At 37.4% G+C, this 21954-nt stretch overlaps 1 protein-coding gene across 4 annotated transcripts in view; it reads left to right on the forward strand.

Annotated features, from left to right (window-relative positions):
- Positions 1-489: 489 nt before the first annotated feature.
- The window catches only part of LOC131052989 (alpha/beta hydrolase domain-containing protein VTE7), a 132048-nt gene continuing 110583 nt past the window's right edge, over positions 490-21954 (forward strand). The window contains exons 1-4 of one of the 4 annotated variants that reach the window (XM_057987607.2): positions 490-855; positions 6056-6153; positions 6297-6394; positions 6623-6669. In XM_057987607.2, the coding sequence (XP_057843590.2) occupies positions 595-855; positions 6056-6153; positions 6297-6394; positions 6623-6669 (504 nt within the window). In that variant the 5' untranslated portion in view covers positions 490-594. Of the gene's footprint in view, positions 856-6055; positions 6154-6296; positions 6395-6619; positions 6670-21954 lie in introns of all 4 variants that reach the window. The other 3 variants (XM_057987606.2, XM_057987609.2, XM_057987608.2) reach the window with 3 other exon arrangements.

The raw sequence follows: 21954 nt of genomic DNA on the forward strand, positions 1-21954 counted from the left end.
TAGTTGTTTGCAAAAAAAAAAATTCAATTACTAATACAAATATACACAACTTAGATTTTAATTTTAGTCAGGGTTACGAAGTTTAATTAGGAGTAGGATTCAATTAGAGTTACGACTATGATTAAATTAATCTGTAATTAAAGTTTATCAAAGAATGTTTTGAGTTTGGCTTCTAGTTTGATTGAATTTTTCGATTGCTTACTCATTCATTATAATTAATACAGTATAAATTATTAATCTTTTTTATTTGCTGAACATATTCAATTACTATTACAACGGCAAATACTTGCCATTGCATGACCACTTGTTTCATAAGAAGCAAAATTTGACATTCATAGACCACCAGCTCCACAAATTGAATAATCTCAATGAAAAACAATAGTGATAATGCCTAGCCCCTTCCCTTCTTGAGCACATTATTGATAAAAGAAATAACTAAATCAATCTCGGTACCTGTAATCAAAACGGAAAGAGAAATTAAAAAATAAATAAATTCAAAAACATATTTATCCCTCGACAATGAGATTGTTAACAGAGTTATCTGAAAGGCATGATTACCAATGACCATCGGGGAGATATATTAAAAAATCACTGATGATTTCGGTTTCTGCAGTTGGAACATTAGTTCCATCAGAGCCAGCTTGCGTTTACAGGAGCCGAATTAATTTGCACGGGATTATAAACTTTCATAAAAAAATTCAGCTTAGAAGCAGGGTAGTTTGTGCAGTGGAAATTAAAAATGCAGAAGACTTTAAATTCCCTTCATTTTTATCTTCATATTTATCTCGGGAAGCACCGATAAAAGATTCTGCAGCCCTTAAAATGGCCACAAGAATTCAGAGGCTTCCTGTAGAGGTACATGTACTTGCTATTTTTATTTGAAGTTTTTAACTCTGTTGCCCATGCAAATTGTTTTTGCTTGAAACTGCATTTAAGAATAATGATTAATATTTTTACTAATATAGCATATAAGCATTGCCATTTTCTTGGAAGTTCATATCTGTTGAATACGTTGTTTCACCTTCGCAAATTATGTGAATTACAGGTTATGATGTCCTTTAATCGAGGAATTAATGTATGAAGGAATTTTAATAATGTTCAGGAGACCAGCAGTTCAGGGGACTTCGAATTCTTAACCAATTTCAAGTTCTTTTCAATGTCGATTCTTGTATTATGAATCTTGATGAAGAAGCTAGCAGTTTTGTGAAGCCTTGTCTCCTCAAATAGTTCATTTAGACTACCCACTTTCAAATTGATTTCAATTTGAATACAAATACCTTAATATGTTGCACATTCTATGATAAAATGCCATTCAGTTTCAACCACCCCTTTGTTGCAGAAAATACAAGTTCTTTCTTTGCAAGTTTTCTTGGGGATTGTCCATCTACCTAGATCACACTTGAGATGATGAGAACCAGTTCTCAGCTGTGCAACTAAAAGTCTAGCCTTTCTCTTAATTGTAACCTTTACATAGTCTTTCTCTTCATGCTCCCATGAGGAGTTCAATTTTTTGACATAGCGTGCTTTTTTTCGACCAATCTACTTTGCCCACATGCTAGTTCTAAATTTTTTTAATACAAACTATTTTATCTCATCATTAGTGTTGGGACATTTATGCAAATTAATGTCCCATTTACTCATCCACTTGCTGTTTTGTTTCATCCAAGACTTCTTCTTGCGCTCTAATTCCTCCTCAACTACCATTTTGGACTAGCGATGCATATCCATGTTTACAATTTTTTTTTAAGAAACTTATTAAATGGATTATCATTGAAGCCTGCATGGATGTGTTCCTATTTCAGCCTAAATAATCTCATAGGGGAGCATTGATTTGACTTTGAGACTACTTATGATTAGATGTTTTTGAATTCTTTCTAACCGTCTCCACTTCTTGTTTGACATGCCACTCTCCCAAACCTCACAGCCATAGAGGACAATTAGTGTGACCAACAAACCAAAAAGGGTTTTCTTGGTTTTCCACTCACATAAATTTGCTTTCCTACACTTGTTTTGCAGTAGGTAAGAAGCTCTCCACCTTCCTTGTATCCTTTTTGTTCTACATGCCTCTCAATTGAGCCTATTGTGAAAATCAATACCCAGGTACTTATTGAAATGCTAGGGAAATGGAGATTAGTAAAACCAATAGGAATTTATGTTAGTAACGAACTTTCAACCATAAGCAAAACATGACGACAAATCCATCCAAAGCATTATCAAAGAAGATTAGCACAAGGGGTTGGTTAGGAAATAAATAAACAAACAAATACGATATATCCCCATGATGCTCTCTATGCCATGACTCTTCCTTGTCTTCCTCCTCTCCAAGATCCTGCTGCTATTTGAAGTATGCCCTCAGCTTGAGCACTAGCACAAAAGAATGTCAAATGGAAGATGGGTGATGGTTGATTATGTGAAGTGTTGAATGCTTGGAGATGTGAATGGAGTATTAATGTCAAATAGGAATTCCAACTAGTGGAAGAGCTAAAACATAATACAAATCACTCTGAAAGATGCCGTTTAGGACTATGCTCAAATCTGATTGGTTTGTTGCAAATTTGAATCTTTGACCAACGAGAATTTGTTTGAAGTTTTTGACAATTTTGAGGTTTTTATGGTTTTTTGCTTGTTTGTCGAGTGATGCAGAATGATAAAATATGCAAATTACAAACTGAAATTTTGACTAGAACTAAATTGCAGAATTCTGATTTATTTGCAGCTAACAATAATTTCAAAGAATAAACAAATACTAACATTCAAAGCCAAACTAACATACCAGGTGTCCTGAGCTTGCTTGGCAAGGCTTATTTATTAGACTGAATTGCATTAAATGATGCTACAGGTGCTTCCAGGACATACTAACAACACCAATGTGTTTATTTGTCTCTAAAAGAATTACCAAAAACAAATGATGAAGAATTATGTAGACCCAAACTGATTTCCAAAACCTTGCCAGGAGAAGTCACCAAATTTGACCTCTTTTCCCCAATAAATTGCATATGTAGCTCAAATGAGATATGGTTTCTCTGAAATAACCACTAATCTGCCTTAATCCAACCCCAACAATGAATTCCCAGGCAAAAGCTGATTCCAAAACCCTCCTGTTATTTATTTGATCTCCCAGGCTAGCTAGAATGGTACGGTCTAGTTGGGAAAGTACGACTGGTCCCAAATGTGCACAAATTTCACTGAAAATGATCAAATTCCTACTCAGATCTGAATTTCAGAATGATAACCTACTGTGGCTGTCATTAAAACTCTGATTTTAGCCCTCCTTGACCAAATATAAGCATTCTAGGCAAATCGGTATGTTGAAAAGTGAGAGGGGTTTCATCCTTTCACCAAGAAATGGAGGTTTTCGTCTCCAAATCCACTCTAGAACTCTGCCAAACTCGTTGCAACCTGTAGAAGATAATATTCTCTCAAAAAATAAACAACTCCATGCCAAAATGATTGTCAAATTCACTTTTTATTTCAGCTCTAACCCTAATTTCGAATTAGGGTTTCATCTCTCCTTTTATTAATAAAATAACTTTATTTTATTTATGCCTCCTTATGAAAAACAAACCACAAGGGGCCTCCATAATTATTTTAATTTGGCCCCCTCATTATTATAATAATATTTGCTAAAACGCCTAGGTGAGAGGGCCAATGAATTATTATAACTTATTTCCCCATAAAGTGATTATAATGTCACTTTATTATTATTTTATTAAATCCAAACTTAGGAAATATTAAAATATTTAATATTTTTTTATTTATTAATAAAATGAGATCCGGGGCTCAGATTGGAATTCCGTTTGAAGTGCTATGATCATTGCTGACGACTGAACCCCTGCAGGCTGATTGACAGTTCCTCCTAAAAAATAGGAACCTCACTCAAAGTGCTAGAAATTGTCCGAGAGGCTCCTGCTCAACTCCGTGATCCCTCGGTTGGTTAACCTGTTAACTGTCAATTCTCCCTAAAAAATAGGAGACCTCCCTAAAAAGTAGGAACTGTTGTTTGAACATCTGAATCAACTCAAAAAGCCCCCTGCAAGGCTCCATGACTCCTGAATGGGTTCCCTCTTCACTCCATTGGCCTACGGAAACCAGATGATAGACCAATCCTTGCTCAACTGCCTGTCACCTAAGAAGGGAACATTACACATTCTTACAAAAACATTCAAATTCTAAGCAAAGTAACAATGCATAGATAACTCTTGTGACCTCTAACAATGAAGGAATGAACTCTATTTATAGGGAAAATGGGCAAATGAAGGGTTGAGATTGAATTGATTGAGGAAGGGTTAAGAATCAAGATTTCTTGAGGAAGTGTTGATCCTCAATCCATGTGCTCTCCTTCAAGCCAATCACATGTTGACAAGTGTCAACAAGGGAAGGCTTGAGAGGAGAGAGGGACAAAGTATTAAATGCTTGAAGATTTGAAGGAAGCCATTAAAGGCTTAAGAAGACTCTAGAAGGAAGCCATTAAACGCTTGAGGAAACTTGAGGGTTACCATGGATTGTTAGGTTAAGGGATAAGTGTTTAACCAAGGGTTGGGGGAATGTGCAAGGGTTAAAGAGGTAGATTGGTCAAACACTTTAAGGTTTAAGGTTACCATGGATGGCTAGGTTAAGGGATAAGCCTTTAACCAAGGGTTGGGGGAATGTACAAAGGTTAAAGGTGGGTTAGATTAGTCAAAGACCTATGTGGGTTTGCTTGTGGAAGGGAGAAGGCCTTTAATGCTTTGTAAGAGCCTTAGATATTTTGAGAAGTGACTCTTCCCTAATCCCTTGGTTTAGGAATGTGCAAACACTTAGAGGGTTATCAGGCTAATAATAGGGGTTTAGACATGATTAGGAGGGTTTAACTTGCAACTTGCATTTTCTAGAAAGTGCAAGTGGGTGAGGGGATTTTAGGGATTTCAATAAATATTAATTTATTTAAATATGAGAGATGGGATTTTAGGATAAGATGAATTAATTAATCAAATATGCTTTATTTATTTAATTAATTGTCAGAATATGGTTAAGTAATCAAATAAATATCAAATATCTAAATAATTAAGTGAACAAAAATGGGTGTCTACACTTGTATTCTTCCACTATCTCCAAATTTGCTTCTTTTTGAATGAAAAAATCGTGACTTTGGTATTGTTGGTGTTCACTTGCATTCCAACTTCTTGGCAAAAGAGCTCTAAAGCCTTCAAATGTTCTCTCAAACCTTGAGCAGTTTTAACAATTAGGATAAGCTCATCAACTTATAAAAGTAATTTCACCACATAACTTGCAAGTTGGATACTCTCCCTAACAATTTCGTTTAACCATTCTTCAAGTTTATCTATATATAAACAAACAAAGTGGGGGATAAAGGACATTCCTGTTTGAGTCCAATGTCGCTACCAAAGCATTTTGACATACGCATTCTGACATACCCTCTTTAGTTCTAATTTTAGCTCTAACTTGCTCATAAAGTTTATGCACAGCCACTCAAAGCTCATTAGGAATCTCAAGTTCCTCCATTCTATTCCAGAGTTTGGCCCTAGGCACAGTGTCAAGCTTTTTTGAAATCCACAAAGCAACAAAAGGCTTATCTCCCTTGGGAGTCCCAAAATTATGTGCATTTTTTTGTAAGTTATATATCTCCGTTTTCATGTTTCCTTTATGTTTGCATCATGTTTGAACAACTGAGACTGTAGTTGGCATCCATTTAGTGGTAGTATAGAGTGATTTGAAGGTTCATAGTAGAGTTGACATTGTGATATCTGTAGTTGATTACTTGGAGATTATCTCTAGTGTTTTATGGATCACTTAGAGGAGGAAACCAGTTCCTTGGTAAAACTAGTTCTGTTTCCTCATTTTAAATTTGAATTCTCTTATGATTTTGTTATTAATTAGGATGGCAGCTGCAAACAGATCAATCGGCCCCCAGAATATCGTGGGTAGTCTTGTTAGAAGTTATTTGTTTTAGTTGTTCTCATTTTAGTCAGATCTTAAAGGGGGTCCATTTTCTCATAAGTACATATTTGTTTATGACAGCCAGGGAATTACTTTTACTTGTTTCCAATGACTGCAGACTGATCTTTCAGAGCGTCCAATTATGAGTAGCTGTGTGATGCCTTTAAGACAAAATATGGAGGCAACACCAGTGGTTTTACTCCATGGGTTTGACAGGTATTGTAGGTCTACATCATTCTATTTGGAACATTTTTATCAAATATTACTAGCTATGCATGGATGCTGATGACTCGGGATGGGCCCTTTGGCCATCTTGTGGATTGATATTTATTTTCCTGGTTCCATCTTTGAGCATTCAGTTCTTGTTTAGAGTGGCGTTACACATACCCTTTGCTTGAGGCCGGTGGGATGGAGCCTTGGGCTGTTGACCTTCTTGGTTGGGGCTTCAATAATGGAGGTGAGTGCTTTGGGTTTTTGACTTTAGTTCTTATTCTATTGTAGGTGTGAATCTTTAGGTTTGCATGGATTTGCTGTCTTGGCATTTATGAATCTATATAAAGTTGTGATCTTTTTTTTCTTTCTATTGATTGAGTTTGTCACCCATCATTAGAGGCATAAAGTTGTTTTCCATTTCTATCATGCATTCAAGGTACTGGATCTGATCTCTCTTCCATTTGATCAGAAGGTGTAAAGTCATATAATGTGGCTGCAAAACGGGAACACCTTTACAAGGTAACTCTTTCAACCACTGTTCAAATTATTTTAGTTCTGCTATGTTTTCTTTTCTAGACTAGCTATTTGTAGCAATATACACGTGTATATTGAAGTTGATGTCTATTTAATTTGTACTTTGCATTTGCCCACTCATCTAAACATAGAATTTGGGTAGTTTAATTTAAGCATATAGGATATCAGTAAAATGCAAATGAAATGCATTTTCAAGATAAATGGGGTTATAAATCTTATGCTTAGTATTAGTTCCCGTGAACTAAGATGGCTATGTCAAAAGATTGCATTTTTATGTTGTTTCTTATTAGTCAAGAAAATCTGAAAAAAAAGGGAAAAAAAACTAAAATCAAGATATAATGATACGGAATTGTGAATCAATCACCCACCGGCAATGTAATATGTGGAAAAACCTTATCATGGGTACCTAAATCCTAGAGGCTGTTGGCATAGGCCAACCGGTCTAGGACTATGATAAATTACTACCATGTAGAACTTTGTTAAATTACTTAGAGGACTTAAAAAATTCTACATAATCATACTAGTGTATGATTTTGAGTCTAGATCACCATTTTGCAAGGCTGCACATGATTAATATAGGAAGTTGGCAGAATATGTATAATATAGGTATCAATAATGATGATCATCTCTTGCCTGTTTATTGATTGAGGATGTGCATTTTTCGTGATCTGCTGTAGTCCTAGATCCCACATAGTCAATTTTTAATTGAAATAGAATAATCATTATGAAATAAGCAAATTACTTCTAGCCATATGGATGCCTTTTTTCAAACAAGAAAATTCAAAGTAATAGAAACTAGAACTGACAAAGGCTATCAAGAGCATACTCTTATGATGCACTAATTTCCTAAATGAAGGATATGCCAAGTGCATCCAAAGTTGAAAGTAAGAAGTATCTGAAGATGTATATGTTAACCATTTAGACGTTGGGTGCGATATAACTAGTTGATCTTGCCAATATTCTTCCTACTCAAGAATGTGTTGTTTCACTATTTGACCATGCTTAAACTGTTTTGAATCAACTCTAGGTTTTAGTGTGGTTGGTATTGCCAAAAGCCATGTATTGGGAGTTTGTGTTCTCAAACATTCAAGGTCAACCTTCTAATTTGTCACTAAGACACTTATTAGGCTTATATATTTGTATGGTGCTCCAAAAGGAAGTAATAGCATAGCTTTGAGAAAAGAAATGACATACTGCCAACAAAATCCAGTATTCGCAAAGAAATTTTTTCTTGAGATAGATACTTAGACAAACATCTTGTATTGTAACTGCACCTAAGTAAATATACCTCACGTGCACTTGCACTAGTTTTGACTGTGTATAGTTGCATTGGCACCTTGAATTTGCCTACAACATCTTTAGTACAGGCCCATGCCAATATTGTGGTTTCTTTAAGTAATCTCCATGTTGTGCATATGTTAAGGTACTTGCATTTTTCCATCAAGAGGTTCAACTTGTGTTGCTACTTTTAAATGTCGAAGTTCTTAAATTTCCTTTGAATCCTCATAAAAAAATCCACTACTTTATATGAATGGCCTTTAAATCATTGAAAATAGTGCTATTTTTTTGTTTAGCTGTTAGAATATGCTACTGCCTTAGGCTTTGTTGGTCTAAATGGGTCTATTAGCTATTCTATTTCCTTTTAGGGTCCTTTGCACATCTAGTTAGTTATGTTTTTAGGGTATCTACTTTTTATGTCTCAAGTCATGTGATCATGACCCTTATCACAATCACACGTTGTCTTATGTCTCACTCTTGCCTATGTACAAGGGTCTTTATGTTCAATTTGTTCCATTGCATTGTATTCCATTGTACTAATGTTGGTAATATAGCATTCTTTCTTGTTTCTCTCTTTTGTGGAAGATCCTTTGCTATTGTGAAAGATTCCTATTCTTGTGAAGTTCTTTTGGCAACTCCAACATAGTATCAAAGCTCTAGATTTCAAAGTCCCCTCTCTTTTTTGGGAGATTTTTGTCAAGTTCTTTCATCTAGTGCATCCTAGTCCAAATTATCTTATTATGGAGTCCAAAGCCCCCAAAGTTTATGGATCAGTAGTAAATTTGATAGGGTTTGAATTTGTTTTAGAATCAACATTTTTGAAAGGCTTCAAGATTTTGAGTCGTATGATGTTAGTATAGCCCACAACTTGTGCTATCTTTGTGGTATTCGTTAGGTGTTAGTGACATCTTTGGTAGAATATTTTCTTGCACAATGCACTTTTTGATGTCATTGGGTATAGAGATTTGAGTGGCTTTTTGTAATGCCCCATTCTTAAGCACTTTAGCATGGTGGACCATTAGCCTATTCAGTGGATTCTTGTAGGCTAATGAGTTAGGGTTGGGGGACGCATGATGACAATTTGATCCATCTCTTGGAGGTGATGGGTGTTTTATTGAGCTTAGGATATTGAGATGTGAATACCGCCCTTTTTTGTAGTGGTTTTAAATAGTTTCCCCATACTTCTATTTTTAGTAAGTAATAGGTTGGACATCGACTTGGTTAGTTAACAGCTAAGTCATCAGGTTCGAATTCGAATTTGAAGTTCGACAACTTTGAAATTCGAATGAAGTTCGATGAGGAAAAAATTCGAAATGTATAAAATTCAAATTAAATTCGCCATATGTAAATTTTTTAACTTTTTAATAAATATATGTAATATATCTATAAAATTGCCTAAATAGTTTAACATTGATAAATAGATTTGAAATCATTACAAAAAGATGACACATTTATAAAATACAAACCATAGGAAACATATGCTTTCACGATTGCAAAGATGTTCTTTTGTCAAAAAGGTACAATAACAGTTAAAGACTTTAGAACTTTAAAATAACTCTGTCATCAAGAGCACTTGGCTGGGATGCCAAATCATCATCATCTGCAGAGTCAGGCTCATTTGCATCTGGCATTGCTATGCCTTCAAGAGTTTGTTCTAAAGAAGTGTTCTTTGCTGATTTGTTCATCAGCAATTTCAAATTGCTGCGAACATAGACAAGATCTCCCAACTTTCCAGTCAACAATTTGTTCCTCTTTTTGGAATGGATGTGGTCAAAGCAACTCTAGTTCCTCTCACAAGCTGATGAACTTGCTCCCTGACTCAAAATTCGAATAGCAAACTCTTGCAGTTCAGGAGTTGATGATCCATAAGCGATCCACCATCTATATCCAGGCATACGTGGCGAGTCATATTTGGCTTCTGCCCCTCCAAACATCCCTTCTCCTTTCTTATATTGCCAACTTTGATCTCTGATTAGTGCTGCAATTTCTGGATTTGGTACATACCTGCTAATGGCTTGGTAAAGCCCTGCCATGATTTCATTATCACCCCTTCTATCAATAGCAAACAACTTAGGCTCCAAAAACAAGCTGCTGCATGTAAAGGTGTGTGCATCATTTTCCATCTGCAATCAACTGTCTTCCATATCTGCATATATTCTGCTTCTTCATTATTTAGTGCTTTTTGAATAGATTCCTTACACCGGTCCATGCTTTCATAAAGCATGCCAAGGCAAGGAGTGTCACCATCAACCATACAAAGCACATCAACAATTGGTTCACATACAAGCAAAACTTTTGCTGCACTTTCTCAGAAATTGTTGTTTAGGATGACTTGCTCTATGTTATTCCCCTTAGGGCCTTTAGAAAGCACTAAACTTTCCCACTGATTGGAACAAATAATAGATCTCAAAGCTGCTTTTTCTTCAACCACTCTTTTCAAAGTGATATAATATGAAACAAATCTTGTTTCACAAGGCCTCAACAATTCCTTTGATGCATGCTGCCTATAAATACTCAATGTGAGACGATGATTCCGTATGAAATTTGCAATTGCCCTCCCTCTATGAATAGCTTCATTTACCCATGGGAATTTAGCCAAGTCATGAAGCAACAAATCGAGACAATGGGCTACACATGGGCTCCAATATATTTGTGGGTACTTCTCTACAATCAGCCTCCCAGCTCCCACACAATTTGCTGCACTATCAGTTACCACTTGAACCACATTTTCCACCCCTACTTCAAGAATGGCTTCCTCTAATATTTCAAAAAATATACTCTGAAGTTTTCTTGTGGTTCATGGCATCAATGACTTTCAAAAACACAACACCTTCAGGAAAAGACACCAAAACATTAATCAATGGCCTTTGACACATATCTGACCATCCATCACTCAATATAGTGCAACCTGTTTCCTTCCAAGTGGCTTTGACATAAGCTAATTTCTCAGTCACTCTATCTTTTGACCTCTGCAAAAGAGTTGTCCTGATAGCCTCTAAACCTGGGGGTGTGTACCCTTTGCCAAACTCTGCAATTTTGTGAACTGCATTACGAAAATGTGGATTTCTTGCAACATTGAATGGAATAGCACTTGTGTAAAACAAATCAGCAACTGCATCATCCACCTGTTGTTTCTCTACTGGTTTCCAAACGTTGTTCAATGTTCCACTCTGTTTTGATACGCTCACCAGTTTGGATTGCACAGAAGAGGAAGACATGGTAGATGTGAATCTAAATATATCTCCTTCAATTCTCTGTTTCTTTTGTGCCTTCTTCATTTTGCCTACCATTGAAGCAACCAACTCTTTCTCTAGAATAGCTTTAAGTTCTGGAGTCGCACCTATACATGCTTGAACACCTCCACCTGGACCCCCTGTATTAGCAAGGAAGTGGTCCCTAAGCCTTGCTAAAGTTCCAATTATAGTCCCCTCACATAGGTTACATTTGATGTGAATTCCATTTCGGGTCACATGCTTCCATGCCTCAGAAGTTGATTTAGGAGGAGTCATTAAATGAAAATCTGCATTTTGGAAAGAAAAATTAAAAAACAAAATAAACACTACATTTATTTCAACCTTTCAAAATAGAAATACTAAATCTTAATAAAATATTCTAAATGTTTTAGCAAAAAATAAACAAATACTAATTTTATTTTTGTTTACTAAATTTATAAACAAAATAAAATAATAATACACTACATTTTTTTAAACAACACTATAATAATTATTAATATTTTATTATAACTTTATAAAATAAATAAAAATTAAAAAAAATCAAATAATATAAATAACAAACAACATATGTCAAAACAATTAATAATTTAATACAATAATATTAAACTATATATCATGTCTTAATAAAAACTAAACATTAAAGTATTAAACAATATAATATATTGTTTAAATAATATAATATTATAAACAATAAACAATACACAAAATATTTTGTTTATTTTATATATTGTAATGTCACATTAAAATATACAAAATAAACAAAATATTTTGTTTGAATAACCTAAAAATATTAGTCTTAACTTTTATCCAATAAAAAAAAATCCAACCTAAAAATTTCAGCAAAGCTACCTGGGCAATGAGACTGCAGGGTATCGAACACGGCAGAGGCAGGGCGTCGAACACGACAGAGGCAGGGTGTCGAACACAGTGGCAGAGGGCCGAGGCAAACACACTGCGTCGCTTCCTTCGGCTTCTCCCACGACTTCCTTCGGCTTCCTTCGGCTTAAACACTTCTCCCGTGGCTTCCTTCAGCTTCCACACTTCGGGCGCTCATTTATAGAAAAAAAACCGAAAAAACCCTAAAATCGCGATTAAAAAATATTTACTTTTTTCAATATACGAATTTGAACGAATTTAAACGAATTTTATACTCCGTTTTAAAGTTCAACGAATTTCGAATTTCAAGGAAGAAATTCGGATGAACCTGGTGACTTAGGTCAACAATGTTTTGATTTTGGGAATGTTGGTGGATGCATTGGATGTTGATATTACGGGTTTTAATGTGGTCAAATGTTATAATTTAAATAATGTTAAGTTATAAAGTTAAATATTTATTATCTTTATTTAATTTATTTGTATTTGACTAAACGGGCATCCAAAGTTAAATTTAAAGTGCAAAGTAACAACTATTAAATAAAGTAACTTTATTGGGTTGGGCGCCAACATTGGGAAACAAAAGTAGTTTTTAATTAAATTAAAAGGTAACCTCTTGGCTGGGTGTGGGGTTTTGGGAGCTTATAAAAACAATTTGTGAACTCATTTGTGTATGCTTGGTTTTGATATTTTACAAATAGATTTGGCTGGTTGAACTTGTTCATCTTGTGGCTTTGTGAGGACGAAAACCCTTGCAAAGAACATCGTCTATGTTGGTGAAAGATTTAATATGGAATATTTATTGGTGGTTTCATTTAGGAATCATAGTTGGGCTTCATTGTTGGCTTGCATCTTTAGTTTGAAACAAAGTATATCTAGAGAAGACTTGGGGAGGTTGATTTGTGGGAGACTGTAGGAATTTGTTTGTTGTTTGTACTTCTTGTTGGCTGCCAAACCCTTCCTTACTGTCCATACAGGCTTAGGGAGTGGCGTGGAAGTTTAGAGGAGGTTGGGCATCCATTTTGGAGAGTTATTGCTGCTGCTTTTAAGGCACCTAGGCCTTGAATGTTGAAGGATATTCATTTTGTGAAGAGGAGATCAGTCCTGGAAGTGTGGCATCCATATTTGGGTCTCTTGTTTGCTGATTTCCATTGTTGATACTTGATTCAATATTGTAAACCCTAGATTTTGTGGGTATGTTGGAAAAGGCATTGTGAGGTATTTTGATGATCTGGGTTCTCTTTATTTTGATGATATATTGTATTTCCATTTCTGAAATAATTCTGAAACTCATCTCTAATTGTGGGTATTTCTGCAGTATTGTATTTGAAAGCATATTATTATTATTAATTGCTATACATTAGTTTTTTGTAAAAAACATCTTTTGCATCTCGGTCAATTTCTCTCAAACACACTCCAATAGAAAAAACTAACACAAAAAAATCAGGGTTTATATTACATTTTTGCATTTTTAACATTTTCTTTTGTTTGGAATCCATAAACCTTTGTACCCTCATACTTGTTAGCAGGCATCTGTAGGAGTGGCATACTGACATGGATCCCCTCTTGTTGTGTCGTGTTCTTTTGTAATGTCCCCACAATTTTTTTCAATTTATTTCTAGTTACAACACAACAAGAACCCGTTAAGGTTAGGAAATCAAAATACAATAATGCTGAAATTGTGACCCTTCCACTTTCTGATCACCAAGTGCCCAATATGGGAAGGTGAGAGCATACGGTGTTGAGGGGATCGTTAGCTTCAAATAATTGGAAATATTACAATGCTTGGGCGGCAAACCAACCCCTTCCGCTTATACAATGGGTGATAGTAAAACTAAAGAAATCACCTGGCGGTAAACCAGCCCAAGGACAAGCCAAGAAATTGAAATAACAATCACTCAACTGCTTATCCAGCGGGAGGACTGGAAATGAAATTAACAATCAACTCTACCTCTTATGCAGCGGGAGGACAGTATTACAATTTTTAGATGTAGGCGGCAAGCCAGCCTCTTCCACTTATTCAGTGGGTCTCTCTTTTCTTTTTTACAATCCAGAAGTTGCTGTTAGTACTACTAAACAACTTACAAATAAGAGCATGAGATTTTTAAGATTAATAAGAACACTGTCCAACTCTGCAAACTGAAATTATGCACTCCCAAAGCCCAAGGACAACCCTCACCAAGAAACACACACCACACTAATGATTTTCAGATGTTAATATGCAACCCAATCGCTAGAAAACACAGACCAGCAACCATAAATTTCACCAAAATGCTCATATCTCTAAGCACATCCAACGAAAAGACCCAAGAACAGATGCAAATGATTACTAGAAGGTAGGCGATGAAGCCAAAACTGAGAAAACACACCAAACAAACTCCATACAATAATGCACACTAACTAAAGCACTTACAACAGGGTACGACCAAGCAAAATGTTCGACTTGCATTTAAAAATTCAATACTCAGAGTTAGGCACTAAAAATTTACAAATATATTTGCCCATGGCCTAAAGGAAGAATAAGCCAATACCCAGAATGAACAGATGCACAAGCAGAGAGATATGAATGAAAATGTGCTACAGCCATACCCAAACCACAACTTAAAAAAACACACCTACAACATTCCAAAATCACAAACTAATACAAAAATCTGCAACATTGTCTTCAATCCACTTTCCTGAATGAAAAGTAGTCTCTGGCTCAACTAGTTGCTGTATTGCGAGCAAGAAATCGAGCTATGGCTAGGAGGTAAGCGTTCCCCGAAGCTTCATTCGAAATTTCGGCAGCACTTCGTTATAGTTTTTCCATAGATGTCAAATGAGAAGCCCAACACTCGTATTTATAGATTTTGAAGGCTCAAATTCAAATCCAAATGGCGCCCAAATTCCTCTCATTTCACTTTCATTTCATTTCATGACACCTTCTAGACTTGGCGTTGCATTTCATATTTTCTCCCTTAGCACATGGCATCCAATATGGCCCCCCCTTAAGTCGAACTTTTTGGAGATAACTTATGGTATATAAAATAAGAATAATGCATTTGAACTTTGGCGTCCAACAAGAGGGTGAAATAATCTGCCCAAATAGACTTAGGATAAAATTATTATTTCCTCCTTTCCTAAGTCTTCCATCCATAAAATAATCAAATATTAAAACCTTATGCCTAAGGTATTAATCTATTAAAAATACCTTCTCAAATACTGATTATCTCGAAATTGAGCTAGAGACTGAAGTGCTGGAAATCACCTAAACTAACTGAGTTGGAGCTTTGAACTGAACTGCTAAAAATGGTACTGCCAAATATATTACTTACTAAAAATAGTAAGTCTTGAAAACATCACCAAAAAGATTACTCTTCGAACCCCGTGAGTGAACTCAGAAAACCTAGAAAAACCTTAAAATATTGATAGCTGCTTCCAACTTACTAAAAATAGTAAGTTCAGAAAACTTCTCTGAACATAATGTATGTCGTACCCTGCGAAGCTTCTCAGAAAACCTAGAAGGAATCCACAATCTAAACTGTAGAATTCCAACTCATCAATCATAAAACAACACCTGCAAACCTCCACAAAAGTTGGAAACCCTAATTTCTACTTCCAGTTAGCTTACGGGTCTTTGGAATAGGGTAATGGCCAATTTAACTTCTCATCATTGAGAAGGGGACATTATAGTCCGCCCTCCCCAAGATTTCTTGCCCACAAGCAATCGCAAGCCTGGATGCTGCAGAATCTCCTCATTCTCCCAAGTCGCATCCTCCAAAGGTAGGTTCTTCCACTTTACTAAATATTCCTTGATTGTCCTTCTCCTCAAAGATCGTTCTCATGAATCAATGATCTCCTCTGGAATCAACACTAACTGTCCCTCCTCATCTAGGGGAGGTAAATCGAAAGAGACCACAACATTGTGTCCCAACGCCTTCTTGAGGTGTGACATGTGGAAGACGTTGTGCACCTTGCTACTCGCTAGTAGCTCTAACTCATAAGCCATTGCTGCAACTCTCTTGATGACCTTGAATGGTCCATAGAAACGTGGCTTAAGTATTTCTACACTTGTCTTCTTAAGAGAAGACTGTCTAAAGGGTTGGAGTCTGAGGTAGACCATGTCCCCAACCTCAAAAGTATGCTCAACACGTTGCTGATCAACGTGCAACTTCTGTTGATTTTGAGCGATCTGAAGATTATCCTTCAATGCTTTCAACACATCCTGACACTGTGACACCATATCCCGTGCTTGAGGGGCTCTGCTATTCCCAAACACCAAATCAACAAAGTTGGGAGCCTCATAACCGTATAGTGCCATGAAAGGAGACATTCTGATAGACATGTGGTAGGACGAGTTGTAGCAGTACTCTCCTAAATGGAGCCATCTCACCCACGCCTTCTGCTACTCAGAAACATAATTACGGAGATAACCTTCCAACCACTTGTTGACAATCTCCGTTTGTCCATCTGTTTGCGGGTGATAACTAGTGCTTGGAGTGAGCACAACACCACACATTCTAAAAACTTCTTGCCAAAAAGTGCTCAAGAGCTTGCTGTCCTTGTCACTTACAATGTTTTAGGCACCCCATGTAGCCTAAACACTTCTCGAAAGAACACCTCAGCTACTTGAGCTGCTGTAAATGAGCTAGTGATGGCAAAAAAGTCAGCAAACTTAGTTAATCTATCCACCACAACATATATGTAATCTTTGCCCTGAGCTCGTGGCAGCCTCGTGATGAAATCCATTGATATACTTTCCCATTTTTGACTAGGAATTGGCAAAGGTTGCAACAAACTAGCTGGTGCAGTTTGCTCATCCTTGTTCATCTGGTAGGTATGACACTCCCTGATATAACTCAAGACATCATTCTTCAACCCCTTCCAAGAAAATCTTTCTCGAATCTGCCTGTATGTCTTGAAATAGCCTTGGTGACCAGCAAGGGAAATGTCATGTAAAGTTTGTAAAATTTTCTCCTTCAACTTGGTTTCGGGCACTAGAAAGATCCTTCCTTTGTACAAGATCAGCCCATCCACCAATTTGTACTTTTCATCATGAAAAGTTCCTTCACTGATGCTGGTTGCAAACTAATTTTTTGCATAACCAACAAGCAACAAGTTCCTCCAATCAGCAGTAAGCTCACACAGAGAGTTCAAGTGAGGTCTAATGGTAGAGCATCAACCACAATGTTATTTTTGCTTTTGATATAGTCAATGTCAAAGTCGTAAGCCTGTAGCTTACTCACCCACTTTTGCTGTCTCTCATTCAAATCCTTTTGATGCATGAAGTGCTTGAGACTATTATGATCTATTTTAACAACAAATTTTCTCCCCACCAAGTATTGTCTAAACTTGGCTAATGCATGCATGATTGCAAGCATTTCCTTGTCATAAATAGAAAGTCTTCTCAGCTCCACGCAATTTTCTGCTCTCAAACACTATAGGATGTCTTTCTTGCATTAAGACAACACCAACACCTTCTCCGGATGCATCACACTGCAACTCAAAGGGCTTGGAAAAGTCGGGTATAGCCAACACAGGGCATGAGCTCATAATCTCCTTAAACTTATCAAACACTGCTTGTGCCTTTTCTAACCAACTAAAGGCTCCCTTCTTAGTGAGATCAGTAAGGGGGGCAAAAAGCTATGAGTATCCCTTCACAAATCTCTTGTAGAAACCGCATAGACCCAAAAACCCCTTTAGATGCGTCAAGTTCTCAGGCGGAGGCCAATCAACAATTGCCTTGATCTTCTCAGGATCCACCTTAACTCCCTCTGCACTGATGATGTGACCAAGGTAAAGCAACTCTCTCATTCCAAATTCACATTTGGACTCCTTAGCAAACAAAGATTCTGACTCTAGTATATTGAGCACTTCATCCAAGTGCTGCAAGTCCTCTTCCCATGACTTGCTGAAGATGAGAATGTCATCAAACAAGATAAGTACGAACTTCCTCAGCTGCTTCTGGAAGATCTTGTTCATGCATGATTGGAATGTCGCAGGGGCATTAGTCAAGCCAAAAGGCATGAATAGAAACTCAAAATGCCCAAAGTGGCACTTGAATGCAGTCTTTTCAATATTTGACTCCCTCATGTGAATTTGATGGTACCCTGGTTGAAGATCAATTTTTGAAAAGAAGACAGCTCCATGTAGCTCATCAATGAGCTCATCAATCTTGGGAATGGGGTACCGATTCTTGATAGTCTTCTAATTTAGTGCTCGGTAGTCCACACACATACGCATGGTCCCATCTTTCTTTTTAACTAGAACCATCGTTGAAGCAAAGGGGCTCTTGCTCGGATGGATGAAGCCCATGTCCAAGAGTTCCTTGATGGCCTTCTCTATCTCATCGTTCTGCTTCTTAGGATATCGGTATGGAGTGGTCATTACCGGTTTTGCTCCTTCTTCTAACTCAATGATGTGTTCTGACCCTCTATCTGGAGGTCTCCCAGGTGGTAAGTCCTCAAAGACTTTGCTTCGATTTCTGATTAGCTCCTAAATATTTGAAGGATATTGTCTCTTCACTTCAACAAGATCGGATGACATAATCATACACTCCGCTGCCCACTCAACTTGTCCATGCCGAATCAGCCTTTCCATCCTTTTTAACGACACAATACGAGGGCCTCCATTTGACATCCCTCTCAACACTACCTTCTTCCCTTCAGACATGAACTTTAACTCCATGGTTTGCAAGTTAAGAGTGATCTCTCCAAGAGATCTCAGCCAATGTATGCCAAGGACCATGTCATTTGTTCCTCCAATGTTAACAACATAGAAGTCATCCTTGACTTCGTAGTTACCCAACCTCATAGACATATTGGAAACCATCCGTTTGCAACAAATGCTTGACCCATCAGCCACCATGACTTTGAAGTCTTCAACTTCATCCGTGACAAGGCTTCTTTTTGCAACTATTCTAGCATCAATGAAGTTGTGAGTTGCTCCGGTATCAATTAGAGCAATGAGTCGATGCTCTCCCAATGTTCCTTGAACTCTGAATGACTCATTCTTGTGGAAGATTGAAAGCTGGGCCACTGCCTTGCCTTCCCCTTTGTCTTCATTAGCCTCTTCCAAGACATCTTCATACTCACTTTCTTCCAACTCAGTTTGCTGTTCTGAAAATTCAGATTTTGAACCATCAGCAGAATAGGCGTCCATGTGATGTGCCTTACCTTTGCCATAACATCTGTGACCTGGGGCCCATGGCTCTTTACAAGTGTAGCACAAATTCTTTCTTCTAAGCTCCTCTTGAAGGTCATTGTCCGTCCTAGGAGGGAATTTCTTGGCTGAATTTGAAAATCTTTTCTTATCTCTCCTTTGAGAGAAGGGCTTGGGCTAAAACTTAGGCCTCGGTGCAGCCAACTCCATACTTCTAGCCTTCTTGACTGCTTCACCAAGAGTTGATGGATCAAACGCCTTCACCCAACCCTTCAATGGTTCCTTCGATCCTTCAGTGAAAACGACTACAAGCCTCTTCACGGTGATGTTGGGCACCATCACTGCTAGCCTTTGAAAATCTTCAATGAAAACATCAAGTGAACCTTGCTATTTCAACTGAGCAAGCTCACGAAACTTCACCTCTGGATCCTTTGTGTCAAACCTCTCAATGAGCTTATTAGTGAACTCATTGTAGGTCACAATAAGGCTATGGCCGAGTGTAACCAAGCCATGGTACCACCAATCATGAGCAGCCCCGTCCAAGTGCAAGGTGGCAAACTTGATTGCATCTTCTTCCGGCATCGGTCTCAAGGACAAATAATTGTCCAACTTCTGAACCCATGCTCTAGCTGAACCATAGTTGGACTACTCGCGGCTCGGTTCGACTCGCCAAGCCCTTGAGAAAAAAGCTCGGCAAAAGCTCGAGAAAAACTCGGAAAAACTCGGCAACGTAAAAACATGCTTAATTTTAATAAAAAATGCATTTTTTTTGCAAAAATTAATGAGAAGATGCATCCAATGAGTCAATAAATGATAACACAAAAGAACAAGCTGATTCTAGATATATTTAAATGCAAAGTGTCTACAAAATCGCATCCTCATGAGGAATGCTGATGGCTAGAAGCAAAATAGTAAATAGTTTTTGTAAAACCAAAAGTAAATACATCATTACAAATTACAATTACAACTTCCTCTTCCCAGCTCTAGCTAAAACTAGGGGAGAGGGAAAATTAGAGGGTCTAGTCCTAGAAGTCTGCAGTGGCGTGACTGTGCCTCCTCGCTCGGTATGGCTGGCTCATCCTCCATCTTGTTGTGTGTTGCACACGCTCCCTGTCGCTGACAGGGTCCCCTTTCCTTTTTTGGGCCTTTCCGTCTTTGCCCTGTTGAGTTCCGCGCAGAGTGTCTCGTGTCCTTTTGAGCGAGCCCGTAATCAGTCCATGAGATGATGATGTTATGAACGGAAGAGCTTGTGAAGCCGTGAGGTAAGTTGAGCCTTCGGGCATGAAAATTCCAAGAGATAGTTTAAACCTGAAGATCGCCTGAGATAGGCATAGGATGGTAGAAGTTGGCGAAATCCCTCCAAGTAATAGATAAAGCATCTGAAGGTCACATGAAGACCCAAGGTGTCGATTTTCGTCAAGGCTATAGAAGGACAAAATGCTAAGAGTTAAAACTTTCAAACTACCTCCATGGCTCCAATCGCCTAAGTTGGCAAGATGCCATTAAGTGCCGAAGTTCGCACTTTTGAGTCAGAATGTAAAAGTTGAAAGTTGGCAAAATGCCATTAAGTGCCGAAGTTCGCACTTTTGAGTCAGAATGTAAAAGTTGAAAGTTGGCAAAATGCCATTAAACCCCGAAATTCACACTTTTTAGTGAAAATGCAGAAAAGTTAAAAGTTTGCAAACACACTTGAAATGCCGAAAATCGTGATGTGGAGGATATGCGATGAAAGTTAAAAGTTTGAAAAACGCTTCCAATCGCCGAAATTCGCACTTTGGAGGTAAAGTGCGTAAAGGTTAAAAGTTTAAAAAGTACTTGAAAATGCTGAAAATCGCATATCAAGCGATAAGTAAAATAGAATGAAAGTTTGCAAAGCACTCTAAAGTGCCGAAGTTTGCAAACTCCATCCAAATCCCGAAGTTTTAATTCTAAGGGAAAAGTCCGAAAATTTAGAAGCTTGCAAAAGGCGCCGAATAGCCGAAATTCGCCTACCGAAGGAAAATTGCGATTTAGGAGGTAAATGTGAAAGGTTAGAAGTTTGAAAAGCACCCTGCAAACCCGAAGTTGAAGAAAATCGCGATTTAGGAGGTAAATGTCATTTTCGCCAAAGTCTGAAGAGGATAAAAGGGAAACCCACCCATTTGCCGAGGGTCGCGCTATGAGGTAAATCACGTAGTGAGTGTTTTTCGCGCACTCCATTCTCCATTTTGCTGAAACTTCGCGTAGGGTTGAAACCGCGATTTTTACAAGGCTACAAACTTGCAAAGATGTCTTATTTTCCGAGTTTCGCCATTTAAGGTAATACTGCGATTCTTCTTTAAGTGTTGAAAGTCACGAGGTTTTCATACCTTGTAGAGAGCAATAAAACACCGAAGTTCGTATAGGAGAAAGTCGCGGTTTCTAAAGGGCTCTCCAAACCCTTTACAAACACCTTGAGCCCATAACAATCGCAGAGAAGTGTGGAAGGTTAAGTAATTTATTGGTAAAATCACGCAGGAGGCGAAATCTACCCAAGGTAAGTTGCTAAAATCTAGGTTCCTAAGCTGCATTTCTCTCTCCACATTTTAGGCGCGAAAATTTGAAAAAAGGGACTTAACCGTTAAAATTCAAATTGCAAAACTCTCCCATTCAAATTTGCAAGTTGTGCAGATCCACACCATTCATTTTCGCTAGGTAAGTGTGCTTCACCTCTCTTGAAATCATTCAAAATATTTGCAAAATCATATAGATGCGTATGCGGAATAAA

Source organism: Cryptomeria japonica, chromosome 3 (assembly GCF_030272615.1).
Source record: "Cryptomeria japonica chromosome 3, Sugi_1.0, whole genome shotgun sequence".
NCBI lineage: Eukaryota > Viridiplantae > Streptophyta > Pinopsida > Cupressales > Cupressaceae > Cryptomeria > Cryptomeria japonica.